The following is a 26135-nucleotide window of genomic DNA, read 5'->3' as shown; positions in this document are numbered from 1 at the left end:
GTTAAGAAATTAAAACAGTTTAAATCATTTGCTCATCCAGAATATGCAGTCTCCTATATTCACATGGTGTGCCGAGGCTCTAGAAAAGGTTCGTCAGGGTAAAATATTCTGTAGACCCCCTTTGCTATAAACATTATACAATTACTGATGACAATGAGGAGTATTTATCAATGCAGCAGAATAATGTTATTTTACCACCCACCCCCAAAAAAAAAAGTTATTCATGACTCTCACCACATTTCTGATGTGTTTAGACACTTTTCTGACTAGGGGGAGTAGCGGCACTGAACATGTGTGTGGCTTATCTGAAAAGAGGTGTCGCTCACCATGCAACACTGTCAATTGTGACACATTTCTGGCACAAAATAAGCCAACTAATGGGTGACAAACTTAGACTACACTGTCTTGTCAGGATTTATCAAACAGCATGAACCACTAATGTATTTAGTACATTTTAACCCTTTAAATGACGAAGACTGAATGGACCTTAATGACAGTCCCTTGGTAGACGTGCACTTTTCCAACATGACAATGATCCTAAACACACATCTATCTATACACACACATCTATCTATACACATATATACACACACACACACACACATCTATCTATACACATATACACACACACACATCTATCTATACACACACACACACACATCTATCTATACACACACACACACACACATCTATCTATACACACACACATCTATCTATACACATACACACACACACACACATCTATCTATACACATATACACACACACACACACCTATCTATACACATATACACACACACATCTATCTATACACATATACACACACACAATCTATCTATACACATATACACACACACACACATCTATCTATACACATATACACACACACACACATCTATCTATACACATATACACACACACACACATCTATCTATACACATATACACACACACACACATCTATCTATACACATATACACACACACACACATCTATCTATACACATATACACACACACACACATCTATCTATACACATATACACACACACACACATCTATCTATACACATATACACACACACACATCTATCTATACACATATACACACACACACACACACACACACACACACACACACATCTATCTATACACATATACACACACACACACACATCTATCTATACACACATACACACACATCTATCTATACACATATACACACACACACATCTATCTATACACATATACAAACACACACATCTATCTATACACACACACATCTATACACATATACACACACACATCTATCTATACACATATACACACACACACACACACACACATCTATCTATACACATATACACACACACACACACATCTATCTATACACATATACACACACACACACACACATCTATCTATACACATATACACACACACATCTATCTATATACACACACACACACATCTATCTATACACATATACACACACACACACACATCTATCTATACACATATACACACACATCTATCTATACACATACAGTGCCTACAAGTAGTATTCAACCCCCTGCAGATTTAGCTGGTTGACACATGCGGAATTAACTTGGCATTGTGACATTTGTACTGTAGATCAGCCTGGAAGTGGGAAATGCACTGCAGCAAATTTTGTTTTTGTTGTTTTTTTTTGGTTTTTTTTAAAACGTTAAAAGTTAATTCAGAGTGTCATTTATTATTCAACCCCTCAAACCACAAGAATTCTGTTTGGTCCCCCTAAAGTATTAAGAAGTAGTTCAGGCACCAAGAATAATGAGCTTCACATGTGTGGATTAAAGATCTCTTTTGCCAGCCTTTTCTGACTATTTAAGACCCTCCCCAAACTTGTGAACAGCACTCAGACATGGTCAACATGGGAAAGACAAAGGAGCATTCCAAGGCCATCAGAGACAAGATCGTGGAGGGTCACAAGGCTGGCAAGGGGTACAAAACCCTTTCCAAGGAGTTGGGCCTACCTGTCTCCACTGTTGGGAGCATCATCCGTAAGTGGAAGGCTTATGGAACTACTGTTAGCCTTCCACGGCCAGGACAGCCTTTGAAAGTGTCCTCCCGTGCCGAGGCCAGGCTTGTCCGAAGAGTCAAGGCTAACCCAAGGACAACAAGGAAGGAGCTCCGGGAAGATCTCATGGCAGTGGGGACATTGGTTTCAGTCAATACCATAAGTAACGTACTCCACCGCAATGGTCTCCGTTCCAGACAACCCCGTAAGGTACCTTTACTTTCAAAGCGTCATGTCAAGGCTCGTCTACAGTTTGCTCATGATCACTTGGAGGACTCTGAGACAGACTGGTTCAAGGTTCTATGGTCTGATGAGACCAAGATCGAGATCTTTGGTGCCAACCACACACGTGACGTTTGGAGACTGGATGGCACTGCATACGACCCCAAGAATACCATCCCTACAGTCAAGCATGGTGGTGGCAGCATCTTGCTGTGGGGCTGTTTCTCTGCCAAGGGGCCTGGCCATCTGGTCCGCATCCATGGGAAGATGGATAGCACGGCCTACCTGGAGATTTTGGCCAAGAACCTCCGCTCCTCCATCAAGGATCTTAAGATGGGTCGTAATTTCATCTTCCAACAAGACAACGACCCAAAGCACACAGCCAAGAAAACCAAGGCCTGGTTCAAGAGGGAAAAAGTCAAGGTGTTGGAGTGGCCTAGTCAGTCTCCTGACCTTAACCCAATTGAAAACTTGTGGAAGGAGCTCAAGAATAAAGTCCACATGAGACACCCAAAGAACCTAGATAACTTGGAGAAGATCTGCATGGAGGAGTGGGCCAAGATAACTCCACAGACCTGTGCCGGCCTGATCAGGTCTTATAAAAGACGATTATTAGCTGTAATTGCAAACAAGGGTTATTCCACAAAATATTAAACATAGGGGTTGTATAATAATTGACCCACACTTTTATGTTTAAAATTTAATAAAATTCAACTGAGCAACATAACTTTTTGGTTTGTAAGATTTATGCTTCTGTTCATAAAACCTACTCTCGTTTGCAGTTTGAAGGCTCTAACTTATTTGCATCTTATCAAACCAGCTAAATCTGCAGGGGGTTGAATACTACTTGTAGGCACTGTATACACACACACACATCTATCTATACACATATACACACACACACACATCTATCTATACACATATACACACACACACATCTATCTATACACATATACACACACATATCTATACACATACACACACACACACATCTATCTATACACATATAAACACACACACACACACATCTATCTATACACATATAAACACACACACACACACATCTATCTATACACATATACACACACACACACATCTATCTATACACATATACACACACACACACATCTATCTATACACATATACACACACACACACACACACATCTATCTATACACATATACACACACCTATCTATACACATATACACACACACATCTATCTATACACACACATCTATCTATACACATATACACACACACATCTATCTATACACATATACACACACACATCTATCTATACACACACATCTATCTATACACACACATCTATCTATACACATATACACACACACATCTATCTATACACATATACACACACACACACACATCTATCTATACACATATACACACACACACACATCTATCTATACACATATACACACACACACACATCTATCTATACACATATACACACACACACATCTATCTATACACATATACACACACACATCTATCTATACACATATACACACACACACACACACATCTATCTATACACATATACACACACACACACATCTATCTATACACATATACACACAGACACAATGCGCAGCATAAATATATCAGAAAATGGCAGCACGTCAAAATCAAGTATAATGTTTTGCCTTTATTACGCCATGTTAGAGCAAGGTTTCAGCTCCATCTGGAACCTTTTTCACGCTGTTCCAGGAGGGCCTAAAACAGCTTAATAAAGGCAAAACTTTTGTCTGAATTTGTTTTGTGGACTGCATACGACTGATATTTTAATCGATATGCAGACTTGATTGAAGTTCTTGGATCTGCATCCCTTTCTAATACAGTCCTATATCAATTTTTTTGTATAAGATTTTATAAATATCTAAACTTTTTTCTACATTTTATTGAACACTTTTTCCTATCCACAGGAGCTTCAGTTATAGTGTAAAAAAGCAAAATACAGTGACATGAGTTACTGGCAGAACCGATATAGCAAAAAAAAGAAACAAACGTATAGCCAGCTGACCCGATGCGGTTCTAATAACGGGAATGCGGAAATCCATTTTGACTAAACGTGTAGGTCTATAGGAAAAGAAAAAAATGTTGCTTCCACCGACTGGTAAAAGACTGACTTTATTAGGAAATTTAAAACTAGTCAATCGATGTGGATTCCAAAAAACATAGCTATGTGTTTCAGACACACACCAGCATCCTTTGTCCAACCTAAGCTACAATGGGTCTCGTGATTCGGATATCTTGTGATTGAGATATCAAACAGGTGTGTAAAATGAATCACGTGACAAACATATGACATAATGGATCACATGATATGCAAATCACCGAAATGTGCAAAGAAATAACACAAAATAAGAACACTAGAAAAAGAAAAAATATCAGGTAAAACCAAATCAGAAGAAATAGAACAGATTTGAAAACTAAAAAAGGCGCTAAAACATAAAACTCAATAATGAAACATAACTTCCCTGAGCAAGTTTAGATCTTCAGGGACACAGTGCCTAGGTTGTAAATCCAAAAGCTTCTTTTGTAAGAAGACGTCTCGCTGATGGGTTTGTTAACCTTTTCGATACCCAGTACTTGTAGTGAGGAAGTGCTTTGTTGGCGGGGAGTAACGAAGTGTTTGGCTGAATGAGACATAGCACGACTGGTGCTAGAGTACTGGTAATGTCCGTAACATGGTCTGATATGTGGACTTGAGTTTTCTAAATGTACAACCCACATACATTTTTTGGCATAAGGAACAATTATACAGATTACATCATGTGAGTTACAATTTATGTATTGTTTAATGTCATCATTGTGTATTATTATAATGGGAGAAATTGCTGGCTACAGAGTAATGTGCACATGTTCAACATCGGCTGGCACCACATTTGTACAAACCGCTATAATTTAACTTAGTATATAAAAAGATTCAGTCAGATGACCTGAGCAATCCGAAGAATGGAGCACGGAAATTCATCCTGACCAGACGCCAACAATACAGAAGAGATCAATAAGGCATCCAGATCCAGGATCCGAGGAAACAGGAACATTTTAAAATAGCAACTTTATTAGAAAAAAAAAATGATTGATCGCCTTTGAGCGATTGAAACGCGTTGCTGAAAATGTCCTAGTAACAGCTATTCAATTGCACCTGTAACTCAGTTTTATTTATTCATTCCTTCATTTTTTGGATGGAGTCATTTTAATTATTTTTTTCTAATAAAGTTGCCATTTTAAAATTTTCCTGTTTCCTCGGATCCTGGAGCAAGATACCTTATTGATCTCTTCTCTATAATTTAACCATGTTTTACGATTTGTCCCTGAGGAAAACAGACAGACTAAGGCCACGGCCCCACTATCAGTATTTGATCAGCATTATTTCTCAGGAGTGCGAGCCAAAACCAGGTGAGGAACAATCATAGAAAAGGTATAATAGAAACAAGTCACCACTTCTGTATTTATCACCCACTCCTGGTTTTGGCTCCCACTCCTGAGAAAAAATACTTACTTAATACTGACCAAATACTGATAGTGGGGCTGTGGCCTTAAGGAAATATTACTACCTATAGTGGAGCTCTTGCAGCTACTGTGGAGCAACCAGATTCTAAAATATAAAAAAAAAAAGTGCTGGATCCTCATATAAGAGGCAAAAAAAAAATCTATGAATGGTCGATTTGATGAAATTAAACTGGAGACTTTATTGTAATAACAAAACAGTCTTTTTTAGCTTTTTTCCAATGTGGTGTTCCAATTTGCGCTACCTTTTTTAATTGTAATTGAAAGACTACTGTGTGCATGTAAGATGGTATTACCTGTAATAGGTTTTATATATGTTGTAGCAGAAATAGACGGATTTTGGTAAGACCTTACCTGTAAAATCCTTTTCAGCGAAGGAAGGAAGGGAGACACAGTCATTACTAGTGGGTAGGCGGAGCCCACATAGGATAGAACACCTCAGATTAAAAAAGAGTGTTGTCCGGCCCCTCCAGCTTGGGCTCCTCCTACTCCAGCTCTCCAGTCCGTACACAAGCTAAGGAAGAGCAAATATCACCAGCAGAGCAACATAACCCCTTCTGAAGAACTTCAGAGAAAAAACAAGAGACAGGTTATGCATATAACAGAAAAAACCACACAGTCCCAGGTACTACTCACTGGACCTGACCACTGCGATGAGCTGGCAATGCTGGAACAGAGCCTTAGCGCGCCGACCTCAGCCCAGATTGCTATCAGAGAAGGGTCACGCTGCATCTGAAAACACAACAACACACTTCTGCCATGGGAGGGAGCTGTGTCTCCCTTCCTTCCTTCGCTGAAAAGGATTTTACAGGTAAGGTCTTACCAAAATCCGTCTTTCAGCAGCAGATGGAAGGAAGGGAGACACAGTCATTACTAGTGGGACGTCCCAAAGCAGTCCAAAAATTAAGGGTGGGAAAAAACCAACAGAGGCAGAATCCCAACAACCTAGAAAAATGCGCAACTAGCGCTAAATACAAGTTAACGATAACTTAAACTACAGCCGCCTGCAGGACCCTACGTCCTAAGGCTGCATCAGCGGAAGCACTGACGTCCACCTTATAAAACTTTGTAAAAGTGTGGACGGAGCGCCAGGTAGCCGCCCGGCAGAGTTGAGCTGCCGAGGCCCCTTGATGAAAAGCCCACGATGAACCCACAGCTCTCGTGGAGTGAGCTCGAATCTTAATTGGACAAGATTCGCCCTTGAGTCGGTAAGCCTCTAAAATGGCCGACCGAATCCATCGAGCTATAGTGTCCTTGGAAGCTCGTTGACCACGCCGACGACCTGCTGGAATCACAAACAGAGAGTCCGATTTCCGAAAACCTTGAGTAATAGACAAATAGAACTTCAAAGCCCGCACTAAATCCAATGAGTGCAAGGCCCGTTCCTTCGCATTCCTCGGTTCCGGACAGAGCGAGGGCAACACAATATCCTGGTTAACATGAAATTGTGACACCACCTTAGGTAGAAAGTCGCCCCGTGTGCGAAGCACCACGCGATCCGGGAGAAACTCCAGAAAAGAAGGCGAGCAAGAAAGAGCCGCCAGTTCAGAAACCCTTCTCAAAGAGGTGACTGCCACTAAAAAGGCAACCTTCCAAGAAAGCAAAGAAAGGCTAACGGAGTCCATAGGCTCAAAAGGCCCATGTTGAAGAGCCTCCAAGACCAGATTGAGCCGCCAAGGGGACACAAGCGCCTTCCGCGGCGGAAACTGACGGGTTACCCCGCGAAAAAAGGAACGAACGTCCCTACGCGAGGCGATAGCCTTCCGAAACAGCAAGGACAAAGCAGAAACCTGACCCCTCAGAGTGCTAACTGCCAAACCCTTGTCCAGGCCATACTGCAAAAAGGCCAACAAATTGGGAATGGAAAAAATCCTCGGGTTCCTTGAAGAACCCGAACACCATGAAAAGAAGGCCTCCCAAGTCTTGTGATAGATCCTAGTAGTGGCAGGACCCCTGGCAGCTCGCAGAGTGGCAATGACTTCGGCTGAAAAACCTTGACGAGTCAAGATTTCGGTCTCAAGAGCCACGCCGTCAAACGCAGAGACTTCAGGTCCGGATGACGAACGGGCCCTTGGGTTAACAGGTCCGGGCGAAGAGGGAGAGGAAGTGGAGGCGCAGCCAGAAGCGACACCAGCGTCGAGAACCACGTCCTCCTTGGCCAGTCTGGGGCTACTAACATAGCCGGGACTCTTTCCAGTCTGATCCGACGCAACACCAGAGGAAGTAAGGATATCGGCGGGAGCACATAGATTAGCTCGAATTGGTCCCACGGAGCCACCAGAGCATCCACCGCCACAGCCTTCGGGTCCTTGTACCTGGACATGAACGTCGGTAACTTGGTGTTGAACCTTGATGCCATCAAATCCACTTGAGGAGTTCCCCAACGGGAGCACAGCTGTGCAAAAATTTCTGGGTGAAGACTCCATTCTCCGGGATCCACCTTCTCGCGACTGAGGAAGTCCGCCGTGATATTCTGAACTCCCGGAATGTGAATCGCAGAGATGGCTGGCACCTTGGCCTCGGCCCATACCAGGATCCGAGACACTTCCATCATGAGCCTGGAGCTCCTCGTTCCACCTTGATGGTTGATATACGCGACCGCCGTCGCATTGTCTGTCTGCACTCGGACTGGCAGACCGTTTAAAGGGACCGTCCAGTGTTGGAGGCAAAGGAAAATCGCCCTCAATTCCAGGATGCTGATCGGCAGGACAGACTCTTCCGACGACCATACTCCCCGAATCCAGAGATCGTTCCAGACACCCCCCCAGCCTGACAGGCTGGCATCGGTGGTTATGACCGACCACCTCGGAAGGACTTCCCCAGGGATAACGCTTCCGGACGTAACCACCATTCTAGAGACTCTCGCACCCTGTGGGAGATGATGACACTGCGATCCAGCGAAGCCTGTGATCGATCCCAACGGTTCAGAATGAGCATTTGGAGAGTGCCTCCATTGACGCACCATCAAACCCAAAAGGCGCATACACCTTCGAAGGGACATTGCTGTCGAAATGCATCCCCAAAAACAGGATTGACTGCGACGGTTCCAGAGACGACTTCTTCCAATTGACCAGCAACCCGAAGTCCTCCAGGAGCTGAAGGGATAGATTGCGAGCCGTCACCGCCTCCTCCTTTGAGGACGCCACAATTAAAAGGTCGTCCAGGTAGGGAAGAACCGTAACCCCCTGTTTTCGAAGGATCGCCATGAGAGGTGCCAGAATTTTTGTAAAAACTCTGGGCGCCGAGGCCAACCCGAATGGTAGGGCCACAAACTGGAAATGGTCCTGACCTATGGCAAAACGAAGGAAACGTTGGTGGGCCCCGACGGGAACATGCAAATAAGCGTCGCGAATGTCGATTGACACCAAAAAGTCGTTCTGCGACAGGGCCGCCACAACCGAGCGAAGCGACTCCATGCGGAATTTCCGGGTGCGGACATGCCGATTCAATCTTTTGAGATCCAGAATGGGGCGAAATTTGTCCTCCTTTTTGGGGACCACAAAGAGGTTTGAATAAAACCCTCTTCCCCGGTCCTCCGGCGGAACCGGTACCACCACACCCTTCTGCAGAAGGGAATCGACCTCCTGCCGTAGAGCGGCAACTAGCTCGGGCTCTGACGGAAAACGAGATCGGCAAAACCTGTCCGGGGGTCGAGAAAGAAACTCTATGATCTAGCCTGCTGACACAACCCGCGTCACCCAGGCGTCCGAAACGCGGGACGCCCAAGTCGATTCGAATTGGAGCAGGTGACCCCCCACTCGAGAGCCCTCGAGTGAAAACCTGGCGTCAGTCCGCCTTAGTGGGCTTTTTGTCAGCTTCCCGCTTGTCTTGACGGAAGCTCTGTTTCCAGGGAGTGCGGGATTTCTGAGAAGCCTTTTTTCCTGAAAAAGAGGGACGACCCGATCCCCAAGAGGGCTGACCGGACCGTCCCCTGGACCGAAAGGGCCGCCAACTACTACCGGCACTAGGCCTGCCCGACGCAGAAGCCACAGTTCTTCGCTGTGGTAAGGCCGCTTCTTTTGCCTTTGCCTTGACAATCAGCTCCGTGAGGTCAGATCCAAATAACTGACCACCCTTGTAAGCTAAAGATAGCAAACCTTGCTTGGAAACCGCGTCCCCGGTCCATTGTCTGAGCCACAGTGCTCTTCTGACTGCCGCCGAGGATTGCGCCCTGGACAGCAGTGACGCGGTATCCAAACCTGCATCACTGCCATATCGGGCCGCATCCTCCAACAACTTGAAAAGCCCATCTACCTCGGATAGCGGGGATCCATCCTGCCACGCCGTCCGTAGATGGTCCAACCAGCTTAGGGAAGCTTTACAAGCACACATGGATCCTAGCACCGCTCTGAATCCATGACCCGCGGCCTCGTAGATGGATTTCGCCGCCATCTCCGTTTTTCTGTCCAGCGGATCCTGCAGACTCGCCTTCCCTTTAACAGGCAGTAATGAGGATTTGCTAAGCTGGGATAAAGGGACATCCACTTCAGGAGAAGGAATCCAATTATCAATCAACTCCGTGGAACACTGATACAGTGCCTCAAAAAAACCGTGTCCCCTGAAAACGTTTATCTGGACACAGGCGTTCCTTCTCCACTGCCCCATTAAGCTCATCCAGAGATGGTAATGCCAAGCGCGACCTATGCGACTCCTGAAACATCCGGGCCGACTTACCAGGACGTCTAGTTACCTCCTCCAGAAACTGTAACGCCTCCCTCATGGCTCCAATAAAAGCCTCTGCACGGCCCAAAAAAGAGGCAGAGTGCCCCTGCCGATCCTCCTTATCCGAATCGGACATCTCCCCATCTGAGCTTGAAGGGGAACCCTCCATAACAGAGATCTCCGAGTCGCTGCGCGGGGAGGGCAGCACCGGCCTGTGGCGCTTCCTGCCATGAGAGGATCTAGCTGACACCCAATAACCTAGAAGGTCAGACAGGCCATCAATAGAACGAGTGAGGGCCTCCATTTTGACCACTGCCCCATCACCGAAACCCCCGACCGCTGCGCTTGACGCCGTCGAGGACTCCTGCGTGTCAGACACGCGAGACTGATCCTGTAGCGGACCTGGGAGACGGTCCGCACCTCCTGGACCCTGATCTGACATGCCCTCACACAGTATATGGCAGGTTAAACCTGTCAGTAAGTAGGACAGTGTGGTTTCTTAAAAGAAAGCTGAAGGGTTAAAGCTCTTAAAGAGAGAGCTACCCCAGCTGACCCCCAATTAAGGGATGACCGCCTAATAAGGGGTTAATGTCGCAGACTCCCCACAACCTCTGTGAAATGAAAAGGATGTGCGAGCCCCAGACAAAAAAAGGAACCTCTATATGAGGTAATAGCTGCAGGACAGCACAGTCTGCCACCTTATTGTGCCTCAGAAAGGTGCCCTGCGCTGAGGGGGTGAGGGGTTAAGCTTCTGCCCTGACAGGCAGAAGCGACTCACCCAGCTGGCCGCGGTGCAGTGTTCCTTCGGTCTGTCGGGAGGAGAGGAGAGTGAGGAGCCCGATGGAAGCCGTTCAGTAATGGCCGCCGCGCTGTGAGGAGAGAGAAACCGGAAGAGGGGCAGGAGAAAGCGTGCGCTCAGAGCGCTTCCTGCCCGCGAAAGACCGGGAAGGCGCGAAGCCACGCCCCCCGCCGGCTTCAAAAAAAGCGCGCGCGACTCCTCCGCTCTCCGCTCCTGCCCCGCTTCCATGTCCTGCAGGCATCCACCTGCGGACAAAAAAACACAAGTCACCACATGAATACATGTAGCAGCGGCTGCCACAGCAGCCGCTGAAGCACTCAAAACACATTAACATGCTGAGTACTCACCCAGCTGAGCGCCACAGGGACCCCCAGGGATTTGTGGCGCTGTGCCCAAGCTTCCCCCCAGGGCGGAGAACGCAGTGACCCCAGATGCGCGGTTTGCGTCCCCGCCAGGGAAGCATCCCTCATCCCCCGGGGCCGGCAGGGTTCTGCAGGGACCTCTCTCAAAGGGTATTGCAGATCCGCCAAGGGAGGGGTGGGGGTCCAGCAGCGCTGAGACCCCTGAGACCTCAAGACCACGGGGGTCCAAGTCTCTGTCCGATAAAAATAAAAAAATTTTCTGAGGAGCTGCTTCCAGCAGCGACCATCCTCTGTGACCTCAAATTTTAGACTGGAGAGCTGGAGTAGGAGGAGCCCAAGCTGGAGGGGCCGGACAACACTCTTTTTTAATCTGAGGTGTTCTATCCTATGTGGGCTCCGCTTACCCACTAGTAATGACTGTCTCCCTTCCTTCCATCTGCTGCTGAAAATATTGTTATGTATACCTGTAAGATGTAGATCAAGAAAGAAGATTTGTGAAGCATGGAAGGTAGAGCTAAATCTAAATTGGAGGAGTTGTTATTCCTGTATTCAAAGAAGTCCGGTATGGCAGACACAAAGCCCCTCCATATAAAGAGAAGATGTATAGACTGACTGCCATACCAGACCAATCTGGATGAAAAAGGGTTGTCCACAGAGTAAAGGCATTCACGATGCCAATATGAAAGCTCTAAATTGGCCAGCGATGGAGAGTGCACCCATCGAAACTCCTTAGACTTTTAGAGAAAAAAAAGTGACTAAAATAAATAGTTATGATTCATGAGAAATGAGTGACCTGTATTATAAATGACTGTAAATCTAAAGAATATCCATTGTAATGAGATAAATGAAATTCTAAACCTTTAATAGTTATATGATGAGGTATAGCTGTGTGTAGTGAAATTACACAACTCAACCACATTTTGTTTGAAAAATGATCCAAGATGTCACGAGTCCTTGAGGAAATCATGGGCCTTTAGGGCTATTGGCTGTATTAATGAATCAAGCCATTCACTCAGGTGTCCGTGACAGATCCTATTCCTGAGGCAATAGGTCTCATGGAAGGAGGATTTGTGGCCTTATGGATTTTGGAAAGAACATGTAGAATAGGATACCCACCCACAGTAAATCCCTTCTGTATAATTTGGTTAGTCTCGCTTTGAAAAAAAACTTAGTGGGATCACATGACAGTTTTTTATACGTAGAGGTATCCTATAACATGGCCAATATCTGCGATTTATAGTCCTGAGTCCATAACAAGCACTACTCCTCCTTTATTGGACATCTTGATGGTGGCATCATCTTATGACAGAAGCCTTTTAAACTTACAATCTAGGCACCCGCATCCCCAAAGGTCTAAACTTGTGCAGGGAAGTGATTATTTTTATATTTTAGCACTTTTCAAATATTTCTTCTAATTGGTTTTATCGGACATTTTTTCTTTTTCTAGTGTTGTTCTTATGTTTTCTTTCATTGCGCACTTGGGTGATTTGCATATCAGGTGATCATTATGGTATATGCTTCTCAGGTGATTTTACACACCTATGTTTGATATCTCAAGGTGTATATCAGAATCACAAGACCCATTGTAGTATAGCTTGGACAAAGGGCGCTGGTGTGCATCTGAAACACATAGCTACTACTTTACATAATCTTATGTTTTGGAATCCACACGTATTAACTTCTCTAATAACGTTTTTACTGAGAGTTGGAAACACCTTTTTCTCTTTTCCTAAGAACTGATCTGGGTCTGCTATGACCTAGGAGTTCTGCTGTGCAGCCATACACCAGGTGATGTTGATGCTTCTGTACACTACATTGAGCGCAGAGCTGTGTAGCTGGTAAAATCAAAGGCAGAAGGGGTAATAAACTGCCTCTGTAATAAAATGCTTAAAGGGGTCTTCCCCACAAACAAAAGTTCATTTTAAAAATAGTCTGTGTCTGACCGCGTACGGAACATACCACATCTCCTGAGCAGGGGAGGACGCGAAAGACAATACAGACATTACAGCCGGGGATCGCAGAGGATTCATTTTGTGAGGTAAAACATTGTTTAAAAACAGGCAGTGAAATGTTTTACCTCACAAAATGAATCCTCTGCGATCCCCGGCTGTAATGTCTGTATCGTCTATTGCTTCCTCCCCTGCTCAGGAGATGTGGTATGTTCCGTTACATGGTCAGATACAGACAATTTTTAAAATGAACTTTTGTTCGTGGGGAAAACCCCTTTACAACCCATGACGTCTAAGCACGCACATTTGCGTACCCCCGGTTCAGTGAGGGCTGCTGCGCTGAGCCCTCACTGAACCGAGCACATGTCAGCTGATTCTTACAGTTGACATGTGCCCGCAACAGCCGCGGGTGGAATCGCGATCCACCCGCGGCTGTTAACATGTTGAATGCCGCTGTCAATCTCCGACAGCGGCATTTAACGCGCGCTTCGGGGTTGCGCGTCATAAGCCCCGCCCATCGGCGACCCCGTCACGTGATCGCGGGTCACCGATGGGTGGGCATGACAACCCAGGGTCTGCAGCAGACGCCTGTGGTTGTCATGATCTGGTCACTATGAGCGCCACCTAGTGGTCGGCGCTCATAGCACAGGACCATTTCTGCTATATGCAGGGGATCTGCTGGTCCCCTGTATGTAGCAGAGCCCATCAGACAACTGCTGCTGCTAGTCTCCTATGGAGACTATTGAAGCATGCAGTAAGAGAAAAAAAAAAATTTTTTAAAAATATAAAAAAAATTAAAAAAAAACATAAAAGTTTAAATCACCCCCCTTTCACCCCATTCAAAATAAAATTCATAGACATATTTGGTATCGCCGAGTTCAGAATCGCCCCATCTATCAATATAAAAAAAGAATTAATCCGATCGGTAAATGGTGTAACGAGAAAAAAAATTCTAAAAGCCAGAATTAAGTTTTTTGGTCGCCGCAAAATTGCAATAAAATGCAATAAAGGGTGATCAAAACATCGGATCTACCCCAAATGTTATCAATAAAAACATCAGCCCGGCACGCAAAAAATAATCCCTCACCCAGCCCCAGATAACGAAAAATGGAGACGCTACAGGTCTCGGAAAATGGCACTATTTTTTTTTTTTTTTTTTACCAAATATTGGAATTTTTTTTTCACCACTTAAATATAAAAGAACCTATACATGTTTGGTATCTACGAACTCGTAATGACCTGGAGAATAAGAATGGCAGGTCAGTTTTAGCATTCAGTGAACGTGGTAAAAAAAATAAATAAAAAACAACTGTGGTATTGCACTTTTTTTGCAATTTTACCGCACTTGGAATTTTTTTCCCGTTTTCCCGTAAACGATATGGTAAAACTAGTAATGGTGTTGAAAAGTACAACTCGTCCCGCAAAAAATAAGCCCTCACACGGCCATATTGACCAAAAAATAAAAACGCTATGGCTCTGGGAACAAGGGGAGCAAAAAAAGAAAAAGCAAAAACGACAAAACCCAAGGTTGCGAAAGGGTTAAATAACACCCAGGGCATGGAAGCCTCATTTTATTATGTATTAAAATGTGCCTTTTTCGGTTACGTAGCAATGGATTTAAAAGGGTTTTCCCACAAACAGAAGTTAATTTTAATCAATAGATCGTGGAGTAAAAATAAGTTCCACAATTTGATATGTTAAAAATGTTCCTGTGCTGAGATAATCTTATAAATGTGCCCCTGCTATGTACTGTGTAATGGCTGTGTCTGACCATACAGGGACATGGTCTGATCATACCACATCTCCTGGGCAGAGGAGGAAGCAAAAGAGTATACAGACATTACAGCAGGGGATCACAGCTGATTCTTTTTGTGAGGTAAAACATTTCACTGCCTGTTTTTAAACAGTGTTTTACCTCAAAGAAAGTAATGTCTGTATACTTTTTTGCCATTACACAGTACACAGCAGGGGCACATTATAACATTATCTCAGCACAGGAACATTTTATTTAAATACATCCAATTGTGGAAATTATTATTATTCTAAGATCTATTGATTAAAATCAACTTTTGCTCATGGGAAAACCCCTTCAATAAATGAAAGGTAAAGATTGGACTATCTGTCAATGAACTACTGTATATACCCCTGTAAGCGGTTGAGGGTGAAGATTTGCTCACCATGACAGATTCCCTTGAAGGGTATATCGATATCAGAGAGATTTCCCAGCTAAGACCTCCCTCTTGTTAACCAGAGTGAAGATAAAGAAAGGAGGTTTTTCAATTTTAAACATCCCAATTTCAAGCTTATATATTTATAGAATTTACCTGCAAATGGTGACCCTCTTTTTCTTTTGGAGAAAAGAAGCGTCCCCCGTCTCCTCTCTTTCTAGCCATAGCATGACGATGACGTGATTCATGCAAATATTTCTAGAGACAATATGATTGTTAAAAAAGAAGTTTGTAAAATATAAATATATATAAAAACACACAATTATATATTTTTCTTCATATACATTTATATAATTGAATAGGATCATTACAATGACGATAACCACAATAGATTTGTGTAGAATATTATTGAACATGGCTTAGCATACCAGAGGCTGGGTGAAGGAGGGGGCTCCCTCTGCCACGCGGTCAGCACCCCCACGACGTCATCGCAGGCTGCCAATCGTCGTCATGGCAACCTGATTATTATACCAATAATACATAGATTTATGTAAAAATAAAGAACAAATAAAAAAGTACATATTTGGTATTGCCGTTGACAAGGTACAAAAAAAATAGCAAAAAAAGATTCTAGTTACTTACCGGTAACGGGATTTTACAGAGCCCATGACAGCACCACCTGAGAAAGGGTATCCGCCCATCAAGGACAGGAACCTACTGAATAAAAAGGCGGTACCTCTCCTCCGCATCAGTTTTTGTTTCAGAGCATGAGAGGGCCTCCGAAAAATAGGTTAGTACACAACTACCACCAAAACATTTCTTTATAAAAACACCCTTAGAAGAGCACACCATAAGTGATAGAGGGGAGGGAATTAATAGGGTGCTGTCATAGGCTCTGTAAAATCCCGTTACCGGTAAGTAACTAGGATCTTTTCCCCTTCTCCCATGACAGCACCACCTGAGAGATTTAGAGAGATCAGACACCAGAGGGAGGGATCACCGCTTGCAACACCTTCCTCCCAAAGGACAGATCAGTAGAAGAGGAAAGGTCAAGACGGTAATGTTTGTAAAATGTAGCAGGGGATGACCAAGTTGCCGCCTTACATATGATGTCGATGGGTACATCCGCCTTCTCAGCCCAGGAAGCAGCTAAAGCCCTGGTGGAGTGGGCCTTCAGGTTCTCTGGAACTGGCAGATTGCTAGAAGAGTAAGCTAAACCAATGGTGTCCCTGACCCACCTAGCTATGGTCTCCCTTGTAACCTTAAGCCCTTTCCTAGCCCCCTGAAATGAGATGAATAAGGCATCACTTTTCCTCCAGGCTTTCGTCACTTCCAAATACTGGACTACTACCCTCTTTACATCTAAAGTGTGAAGCCTTTGTTCCTCAGAATCTCTAGGATCAGGATAGAAGGAAAGGAGAGTAATTACTTACTACTTTTGGAAGATAGGCCGGGTCTGGTCTTAAGGTTACTCTATCCATACACACTTGAGTGAACGGATGGCTTACTGACAGCGCGTGCAGATCACTAACCCTAAGAGCTGATGTTAGAGCTACCAACATGACTGTTTTCAAGGTGAGAATTTTCTCCAAAACCTTCTCTAAGGGCTCAACGGGAGGCTTGGTTAGCGCCTCTAGAACCAGATTAAGGTCCCAAGGAGGCATCCTTGGAGTAGGAATGGGTCTAGATCTACTGCAAGCTTTAATGAATCTGATGATCCACCTATTTGCTGCCAAGTCGCAATTATATAGTGCCCACAAAGCTGATACTTGTACCTTAAGGGTACTGGTGGTTAACCCCATGCTTAAGCCCTTCTGAAGTAACTCTAGGATGGCCCCAATAGGAACCCTCTCTTTGGCGGACTGACCCGAGGTAGACAGAAATTTAGCCAAGGTTCACCCATAGATCCTAGTAGTCACCAGCTTCCTACCCGCCAGTAGAGTAGCAACCAGACCTGGAGAAAATCCCTCCTGTGTTAGTAGTGACCTTTCAAAATCCAGGCTGTCAAATGCAGGCCCGATCTCTGGGGATGGAAGACTGGGCCCTGCCTGAGGAGATCTGGGGTGTCCGGAAGGACCCATGGTTCCGCTTGGGACATTCTCTTCATCCAAGTGAACCATGGTCTTTTGGGCCAAAACAGGGCGATCAATATAACCCTCGCCTGTTCTTCTCGGATCTTCCTCAGGATAGTAGGAATCAGCATTAGAAGGGGAAAGGCATAGGCCAGGGTAAAGTTCCAGGGAATTTGCAGCGTGTCCACCACAAAAGGCTTCTCCTTTGGATTCAGGGAGCAAAAGATTTTGGTTTTCCGATTGCGTTTGCTTGCAAACAGATCTATCTGAGGTTGTCCCCATCGGCCGACAATCTACTGGAATACCGCTGGATTCAATTCCCATTCTCCTTGTTTCAAGATGTGCCAACTAAGAAAATCGGCTCTTCCGTTTTCTTCTCTTATATGTAGCGCCGAGAGCGTGAATAGATGACGCTCCGCAAAATGAAGGATCTGATCTGTCACTAACATCAGAGGAAGGGATCTTGTTCCCCCCTGACGATTAATATAGGCGACTGTCTTTCGGTTGTCTGACATTACCCGGATGTGTTGACCACGAAGAAGAGAACTGAACTCTACTACCGCGTTTCTGACTGCCAACAGCTCCCGCATGTTGGAGGAGAGACCTGTCTCGCTGTCTGGCCAGAGGCCCCTCTCAAGTGAGCTCCCCAGCCTTCTGCGCTTGCGTCCGTTTTAATCGTATCTGACACCTGGAAAGACCAAGGAACCCCCAGGGATAGATTTACCGGATTCATCCACCAATCCAGAAAGTTGATTGCCCAACTTGAAAGGGATATTCTTCCATCCAGGTGACCTCTGAGCCGTGTGTCTGCAGTCAGGATCTCCTGCTGTAGACGTCTGGAATGGAACTGGGCCCTCTGCACTGCTGGGATACAATATGTCATCGTACCCAATAGAGACATTGCATTTCTCAGGGTCCTGGATGGATTGCGGATTACGCGTGAGATGAGGGAACTGATCTTCAACTTCTTGTCCTCTGGCAGAAGACAAGTCTGGCTTTCTGAGTCTAAAATGAGACCCAAAAAGGACTGAACTGATTTGGTTCTAGTCTAGATTTTTCTAAATTTAAAATCCATCCCAGGCCATTTAGACTAGCCATGACTTCCGCCAGAGCCAGTGCACAGAGTTGTTTTGATCTGCCCACCACTAAAAAATCATTCAGGTAAGGGATGACTAGGATATCCTTCTCCTTTATCCTGGAAGTCACAGCACATCTAATCTTTGTGAAAACCCTTGGAGCCATGGAGATGCCAAAGGGAAGAGCTGCAAACTGAAAATGCTTTATGTGCTTGCCGAACTATACAGCTACCCTCAGAAACTGTTGGTGTGCAGGAAAGATTGGGACGTGGTAGTAAGCGTCCTTCAAATCGAGGACGCACATGTAACACTCTGGAAACAATATCTTTATGGCTGATTTTATAGACTCCATCTTGAATGGCCTGTAAATTAAATGGTCGTTCAGCTTCTTCAAGTTGACAATGGTTCTGAAGGAGCCATCCGGTTTCTTTATTAGGAAGAGAGTTGAGTAAAACCCTCTCCCTTGCTTGGGAACTGGTGTTTCTACTAGGACCCCCTTCACAACCAGAGCGGATATTTCCTGCTGCAGGGCCATCTGTTCTCTAAGGCCTCTGGGGGCTGAAATCCTGACTGTGTCTCTGGGAATGGTTTTGAACTCCAACTTCAGCCCCCTCCCGATTATTCCTAAAATCCAGGCGCTGGACGAGATCTTTTCCCAGGAGGGAAGGAAGTGGGACAACCTTCCCCCTACCTGGGGAGGCCAGTCACTTAGGGGCTTTTTAATTCTCGGGGGATGGACCCCCGAACATGAAGCCTCTGTTATTCGGCTTCCTGTCTCTCCAACTACTTTGGTCTCTGGAAAATTTGCTCCGATATTTCCTCTTCCGAAAGGAGCTCTTATATCTGGGAACAGATACAGTAGGAAACCCATGTTTCTTGTCCGCGGCCTTATCCAGGATGTCATCTAAGGCCTTTCCGAAAAGAAAGTCTCCTTCACATGGGATTGAGCAGAGTTTTGATTTTGACTGCACATCCCCTGGCCAGCTCTTGAGCCATAATGCCCTGCGGGCTGCATTGGAACATAGGAAAGGTGTGCTGACCTGGCAGCCAGCCTAACTGAATCGGCCGATGCATCCGCAAAGAATGCAGCCGCCCCCTGCATAAGAGGAAGACCCGACAGAATTTTATCTCTAGGGACATTCCCTTTCATCTGGTCCTCTAACTGCTGTAGCCAGATCATCATAGACCTGGCGGTGCAGGTGGCCGCCACTGCCGGTTTCAGCGCCCCTGCTGAGGACTCCCAGGCCTGTTTTAGAAAGGACTCCGCCTTTTTATTGAGCGGATCTTTGAGGGCCCCTAAATCCTCAAAAGGCAGTGTGGTTCTTTTAAAGGACTTCGCGATGGCCACATTAATTTTAGGGGTTTTGTCCCACTTAGCTGCGTCCTCCTCTTCAAAAGGGTATCTCCGCTTAGAAGAAGGCAGCTGGCCTTCCCTCTCTGTTTTTTTCCACTCCCTGTCTATAAGAGTCTTGATTCTCTCGTTAACTGGGAATGTGCGTCTCTTCTTCTGATCTAAGCCCCCGAACATGACATCCTGAACTGTCCTGGGAGCCTTGGCATCGGCAATCCCCATAGTTACTCTAATAGCCTTGACTAATCTTTCAGTATTGTCAACCGAAAAACATGGCCTACCCCACTCCATCATCATCCGAAGACTCCCGTGTGCATGATTTGCGACGGTTTGACAGCTTTATTACATGTGAGGAATGTGTAAGAAGTAGACATTCCTCACATGTATCAACACTGTCAAAAAGTCGCAAATCATACACACGGGAGTGATTCAAACATAACACTGAGCAGCTGTAACTACTCGGTGCTCGCCCGAGTATACTCGGCGAAAGGGTTAACAAAACATACTCGCTCATCACTAATGAAGACGATGACAAGAGGTCAGAGGGGGAAGGAGATTCCCTCGCGATACGGGACTCTACTGATTCTTCTGAGTCCGAGGTAACCCGTTTCTGCTTTCTCCTTTAACGTGAGGCAAGTTATTTAAGGAATCCCTGACCTCCGTCTGGATTAAGGTTTTTAAATCCATAGAAAACTAGAGGACTCCTCTGCTATAGTTTTCTGGATACATCCAGAGCACAAGTTCTTAGCGTAGGAGTTGGGAAGGCAAACTTTACATAACGCACACTCTTTATTCCTATTCTTAGAACTACTCTTTTTAGGTTCCGGAGGCGGTGATTGCCGTTCACAAGAACGCTCCCATCTGGCGGAGGTGGACTCTCGAGATTTCTTCTGACCGGTTCTGCCGGCACTCGTACGGCACCCACTGCTGTGGCTCTGATGATGGGAAAACTCCCGTTGCTCCGGTTGTCTCACATTTTGCTTAAGCAGTTTACGCTGTTTAGGAGCCTGTGGCTGCTGCTGTTCCTCCTGCAGTGGCGGTGACAGCGGCTCCTCACTCATGATGACGGGTATGCAGACACCGCCATCTTGACTGCTTCCCATCTCTTTAAAGCATATGGGGGCTCCACCTCCTTTTGGGCCCCTCCCCTTCCGGCAGCAGCGTGCTCTCTCCCTCTCTTTTTATTTATATGTTTTTATTTATTTATTTTTTTTGTCTATCTATAAATCCTTTTTTTTTCTTTTTACTTCGCCAGATGGCGCGCTACACCGCAGGATCCCCTCTGTGCGTGCGCAGACCCAGCGGCTCCCGGCGCGCTTGCGAACGGGAATGTGTCATGGCGATCACATCCTGCGCATGTGCAGACCCGGGCTTCCGGGGCATTCGTGCTAGGGTGCGACACGACTTGCACGTGCGCAGACCCGGAAGGCCTGCCTGCCGCCGAGCCCAGCCACGGCTCCATGCGTTCGCAGCCCGGCTGCAGGACCCGGCGCACGCGGGAGAGGACCCTGGAAGGCGCCCCCCCCGCACGCAGACCCATGCACAAGCAAGATGGGGCTGAGAACAGAGGTCCCATCTGCTGCGTCTTCACGGCCTCCAGGCCGCATCGATCCCTGGATCCACGTCTCCAGACCCCACGATCAGGTAGGCGAGGCACCACCTAGAGAGGCTCCCATCAAGGACAGGAACCAAAACTAAATAATAAAAGCGGTAAAACATAACATAACTATAAAAATGTGATATCAGCTGCTTTAATCACTTTTACCACATGGTGAACGGCATTTAATGAAGAAAAAAAAGCAAAAAAAAACTTTCTAAATTGCTGTTTTTTGTTTATTCTGCCTACCAAAATTGCAATAGAAAGCAATCAAAAATGTTACGTGCACGAAAGTGGTACCAATCAAACTGTCAACTCGTCTCCCAAAAACACAAGCCCTTACATGACAGTTGGCAGAAATACGGAAAAATTATAGCTCTTAAAATATGGTAATGCAAAAACTTTTTTTTTTTGTAAAATGAAAGTCTTTTAGCGTGTGACAGCAGCCAAACATAAAAAAACAGTATCGCATGGTAAACCTCGTACTGGCCGGCACCTCTCCTGACCAGAGTTTGACAGCTGCATAGAAATCCATCATGCTGTCATGCTCAGGTCAGGAGAGTTGCCGGCCAGTCCGTTCAGTGCGATGTGATACTCGCAAGAGAAATATCGCAGTGTGTCCCTGCCCTAAAGCTGTAATCACACCGATCCGAAGAATAAAGTTGTCTAATCACTTATACCGCACGAGGAACAGAGTTAAAAATAAAATCTAATTCTTCAACTTCTGTTGACTTGTTCATTCGGCCTCCCGATTGCAGTAAGGCTCAGCTCACATTTATCCTGCGCTCTATGCTGAGCGCTTACACCGGCGGTTTTCGTGTAAATCTCTGAAATACGTGATGCAAATGGAACCCCACACTCAGGTCTGTCATCTGTTAATGGAAATATAGGTGGCTTCCACGTTACTAGTAGCACAAATACTGCACTCCCAAATCCAAATGTCCGCTCCCTTCTGAGCCCCAGACTGCCTAAACTAAATTTAGCGTCCACACGTTTGGCATTTCTGTAGTGATTAGAGCCCACTTAATTTACGGGGTGCGTGTCTCCAGGAGCACAAGCTGGGCACAATGTATGGGCACTACAATAGCAGATTTGAAATTTTCACTCAGCAACATCCATTGCTGCTCATTTCTGGAAAACACAGAGTCAAAATGGTCACTACATCTGTAGATATATCCCAAAGAGGTGTAATTTCCTAAATGTTGTCACTTGAGGGGGAAATTCTGCTGATCTGGCACTTAGGGGTTCTGTATATGGAGTCCACAAACTATTCTACAAAAATGTGCTCTCCCAAGAGTCAAATAATGTTCCTTCAGAGTCTCGCTGTATAGCTAAGCAGTACTGTAAAACCATATGTGGGGTATTTCCATGTTCAGTAAAAATTGTGTGACAAATTTTGGTGACACTTTTACCCATTTTTCTGTGTGAAAATGTAAAATCTGGGGCTAAAACTAAATTTTTGTGGTAAAAACGTAACTATTTTTTCTTCGCTGCCCAATGGTAGAAAATTCTGTGACATGCCTGTGGTGTCAATATGACCACTGCCATCTTACATGAATCAAATGAGAGGTGTAGTTTGTAAAATGGGATCACTTATGGGTTGGTTTTGCCACCTCAGGGGCTCTTCCAATGTGACATTGCAGCCCCAAACAATAACAAAATCTTCACTCTAACATGGCGCGCCTTCCTTTCTGAGCTTTGGACTGTGCCTGAAGAGTATTTCCCGATTACAAGTAGAGTGTTGGCGCACTCAGGAGAAATTACAGAACAAAACTATGAGGTTCATTTTTTCCTACTAGCCCTTATAAAAATTAAAACTTGGGGCTGAAACAATATTTTAGTGGTAAAAATGTAATTATTCTTTCTTCACCGCTCAATGGCATAAAATTCTGAGGCACAAGTGGTGTCAGCATGCTCTCTGCACCCGTACATGAATTCAATGGTGGGGGGGGAGGGGACGGGACGTAACAGTTTGAAAAGTTGGGTTAACTTATAAAAGGTGCTTTTTTTTGCCACCCTCAAACCATTCCAGCAAAATCTGATCTCCAATATGGTGTGTCTTCCCTTCTGAGCTTTCCACTGTGCATCAAAAGTAGTTTTCGACCACATATGAGGTATTGGCGTACTCAGGATAAATTGTGTAACAAATTGTACGGTCCATTTTCTCCTATTATCCGTTTTGAAAATTAAAAACTTGAGGCTAAAGCAACAATTTCGTGGAAAAAATAGTAATTTTCCATTTAGGGTATGTGGAGACTATCCGGAGCCAGCTGCTGCCCCGAGGCTGCGGCGAAGCCGCCTTTGGTTTCCGTTCATTATTCAAATGAGCGCTGAACTTTTTTTTTTCCCCTCACATGCAGACTTTCCCCATAGAGATTAGGTCTATGGGGAATGCCCGCATGCGGACCCGCCAGAGAAATTGACATGCAGCGGTCTGGAAAAACGTGCAGCATGTCAGTCTCCGCGGGTGAGCTGCAGACGCATATATGCTGTAACATCTGGCCGCTGCGGATTGCAAGCAGCGCACTTGCACTGCGTCCAATCTGGAGTGAACACTGATTGTGCGCACATAACCTTACTCATGGGATCACTTGTGCTGTTTTGGCATGTCAGGGGCTCTTCAAATGTGACATGGCGTCTGCAATCTAGCCCAGCCAAAATTGAGCTACAAAATTCAAATGGCACTCCTTCCTTTCCAAGCCCTGCCATGCGCCCAAACAGTAGTTCATATGGGGTATCTGCATAGACAGGAGAAATTGCTCAACAAATTTTGTTGGTAATTTTCTCCTGTTACCATTGTGAAAATCCAAATTTTGATGCTAAAGCAACAAGTAAAATTTAAATCTTTCACGACATATGACATATATATACGTCATATGTCGCCTCCCCCTCACTATGATGTGGGCCTTGGCGCAGAGTCCGCATTGTTTCAGGCACATGACTGCTGATCTGATCAGCTGTCACGTGCCTCTAACAGCTGCGGTAGAATCGTGATCCACTCGTGGCTGTTAACATGTTAGATGCCGCTGTCAATCTCCGACAAAAGGCATTTAACATGGCCACACCGGAAGAGTGTCATAAGATCTGCCCTTCGGCGCACCCGTCACATGATCATGGAGTGCCGATGTGTTGGCATGACAACTCGGGGTTTGCAGAAGACCCCTGTGGCTGTCATAGCCGATCTGCTATGAGTGTCGCCCAGCAGTCGGCGTTCATAGCAGATGAGCATTTCTGAAACACATAGCAGGGCTGCAGCATGCTATGTGTTACACAAGTGATCAGAAGATCGCAGCTTCAAGTCGCCTATGAAGATTATTGAAGCAGGTAAAAACAAAAAAAAAAAGTTTTGAAAAATATTAAAATATTTTAAAAATATATAAAAGTTCACTTCACCCCCTTTCACCCTATTCAAAATAAAAATAAAAAATACACATATTTGGTATCCTTGCATTCAGAAACGCCCGATCAAAATATAAAATTAATCTGATTGATAAATGGTGTAACGAGAAAAAAAAAAAAAATCAAAAAACACCAGAATTACAGTTTCTTGGTCGCTGCAACATTGCAATAAAATGCAATAATGGGCGATCTAAACATCGTATCTACACCAAAATGGTATCAGTAAAAACATCAGCTCGGCACGCAAAAAATAAGCCCTCACCCAGCACCAGATCCCAAAAAAATGGAGGCGCTATGGGTCTCAGAAAATGGCGTCATTTTTTTCTTTTTTGCAAAGTTTGTATTTTTTTTTCACCACTTAAATAAAAAAAAGAACCTATACATGTTTGGTATCTACAAACTCGTAATGACCTGGAGAATCATAATTAGCATCAGTCTTAGCATTTAGTGAACATGGTAAAAAATAAATAAGTTGTAGAATTGCACTTTTTTTTTTGCAATATCACCGCACTTGGAATTCCCATTTTCCAATACATTATATGGTAAAATCAATGCTGCCATTCAAAAGTTCAACTCGTCCTGCAAAGAAACAAGCCCTAACATGGCCATATTGACAGAAAAATAAAAAAGTTATGGCTCTGGGAAGAAGGGGAGCAAAAAACGAAAGCACAAAAACATAAAATGGCCAGGAGGTGAAGGGGTTACATTTTTTACTTCCAAATTGCTTTAATTCCTGTGGAGCACCTGAAGGGTTAATAAACTTCTTGAATGTGGTTTTGAGCACTTTGAGGGGTGAAGATCTTAAAATGGCATCACTTTTGGGCATTTTCTGTCACATAGGCCTCCCAAAAATCACTTCAAATGTGATGTGGTCCCTAAAAATAA

General features: G+C 44.9%; 1 protein-coding gene across 5 annotated transcripts in view; it reads right to left on the bottom strand.

Annotated features, from left to right (window-relative positions):
• The window catches only part of NFYA (nuclear transcription factor Y subunit alpha), a 55977-nt gene that overhangs the window by 5688 nt on the left and 24154 nt on the right, over positions 1-26135 (bottom strand). For all 5 annotated transcript variants that reach the window (XM_073666753.1, XM_073666754.1, XM_073666757.1 and 2 more), the window contains one exon: positions 15912-16013. In XM_073666753.1, coding sequence (XP_073522854.1) covers positions 15912-16013 — 102 coding nt within the window. The remainder of the gene's footprint in view (positions 1-15911; positions 16014-26135) is intronic.

This window comes from Phyllobates terribilis, unplaced genomic scaffold, assembly GCF_046119375.1.
Source record: "Phyllobates terribilis strain yellow unplaced genomic scaffold, ASM4611937v1 Scaffold_2__4_contigs__length_985480577, whole genome shotgun sequence".
Taxonomy (NCBI): Eukaryota; Metazoa; Chordata; class Amphibia; order Anura; family Dendrobatidae; genus Phyllobates; species Phyllobates terribilis.
This window is presented reverse-complemented; position numbering and strand designations above follow the sequence as displayed.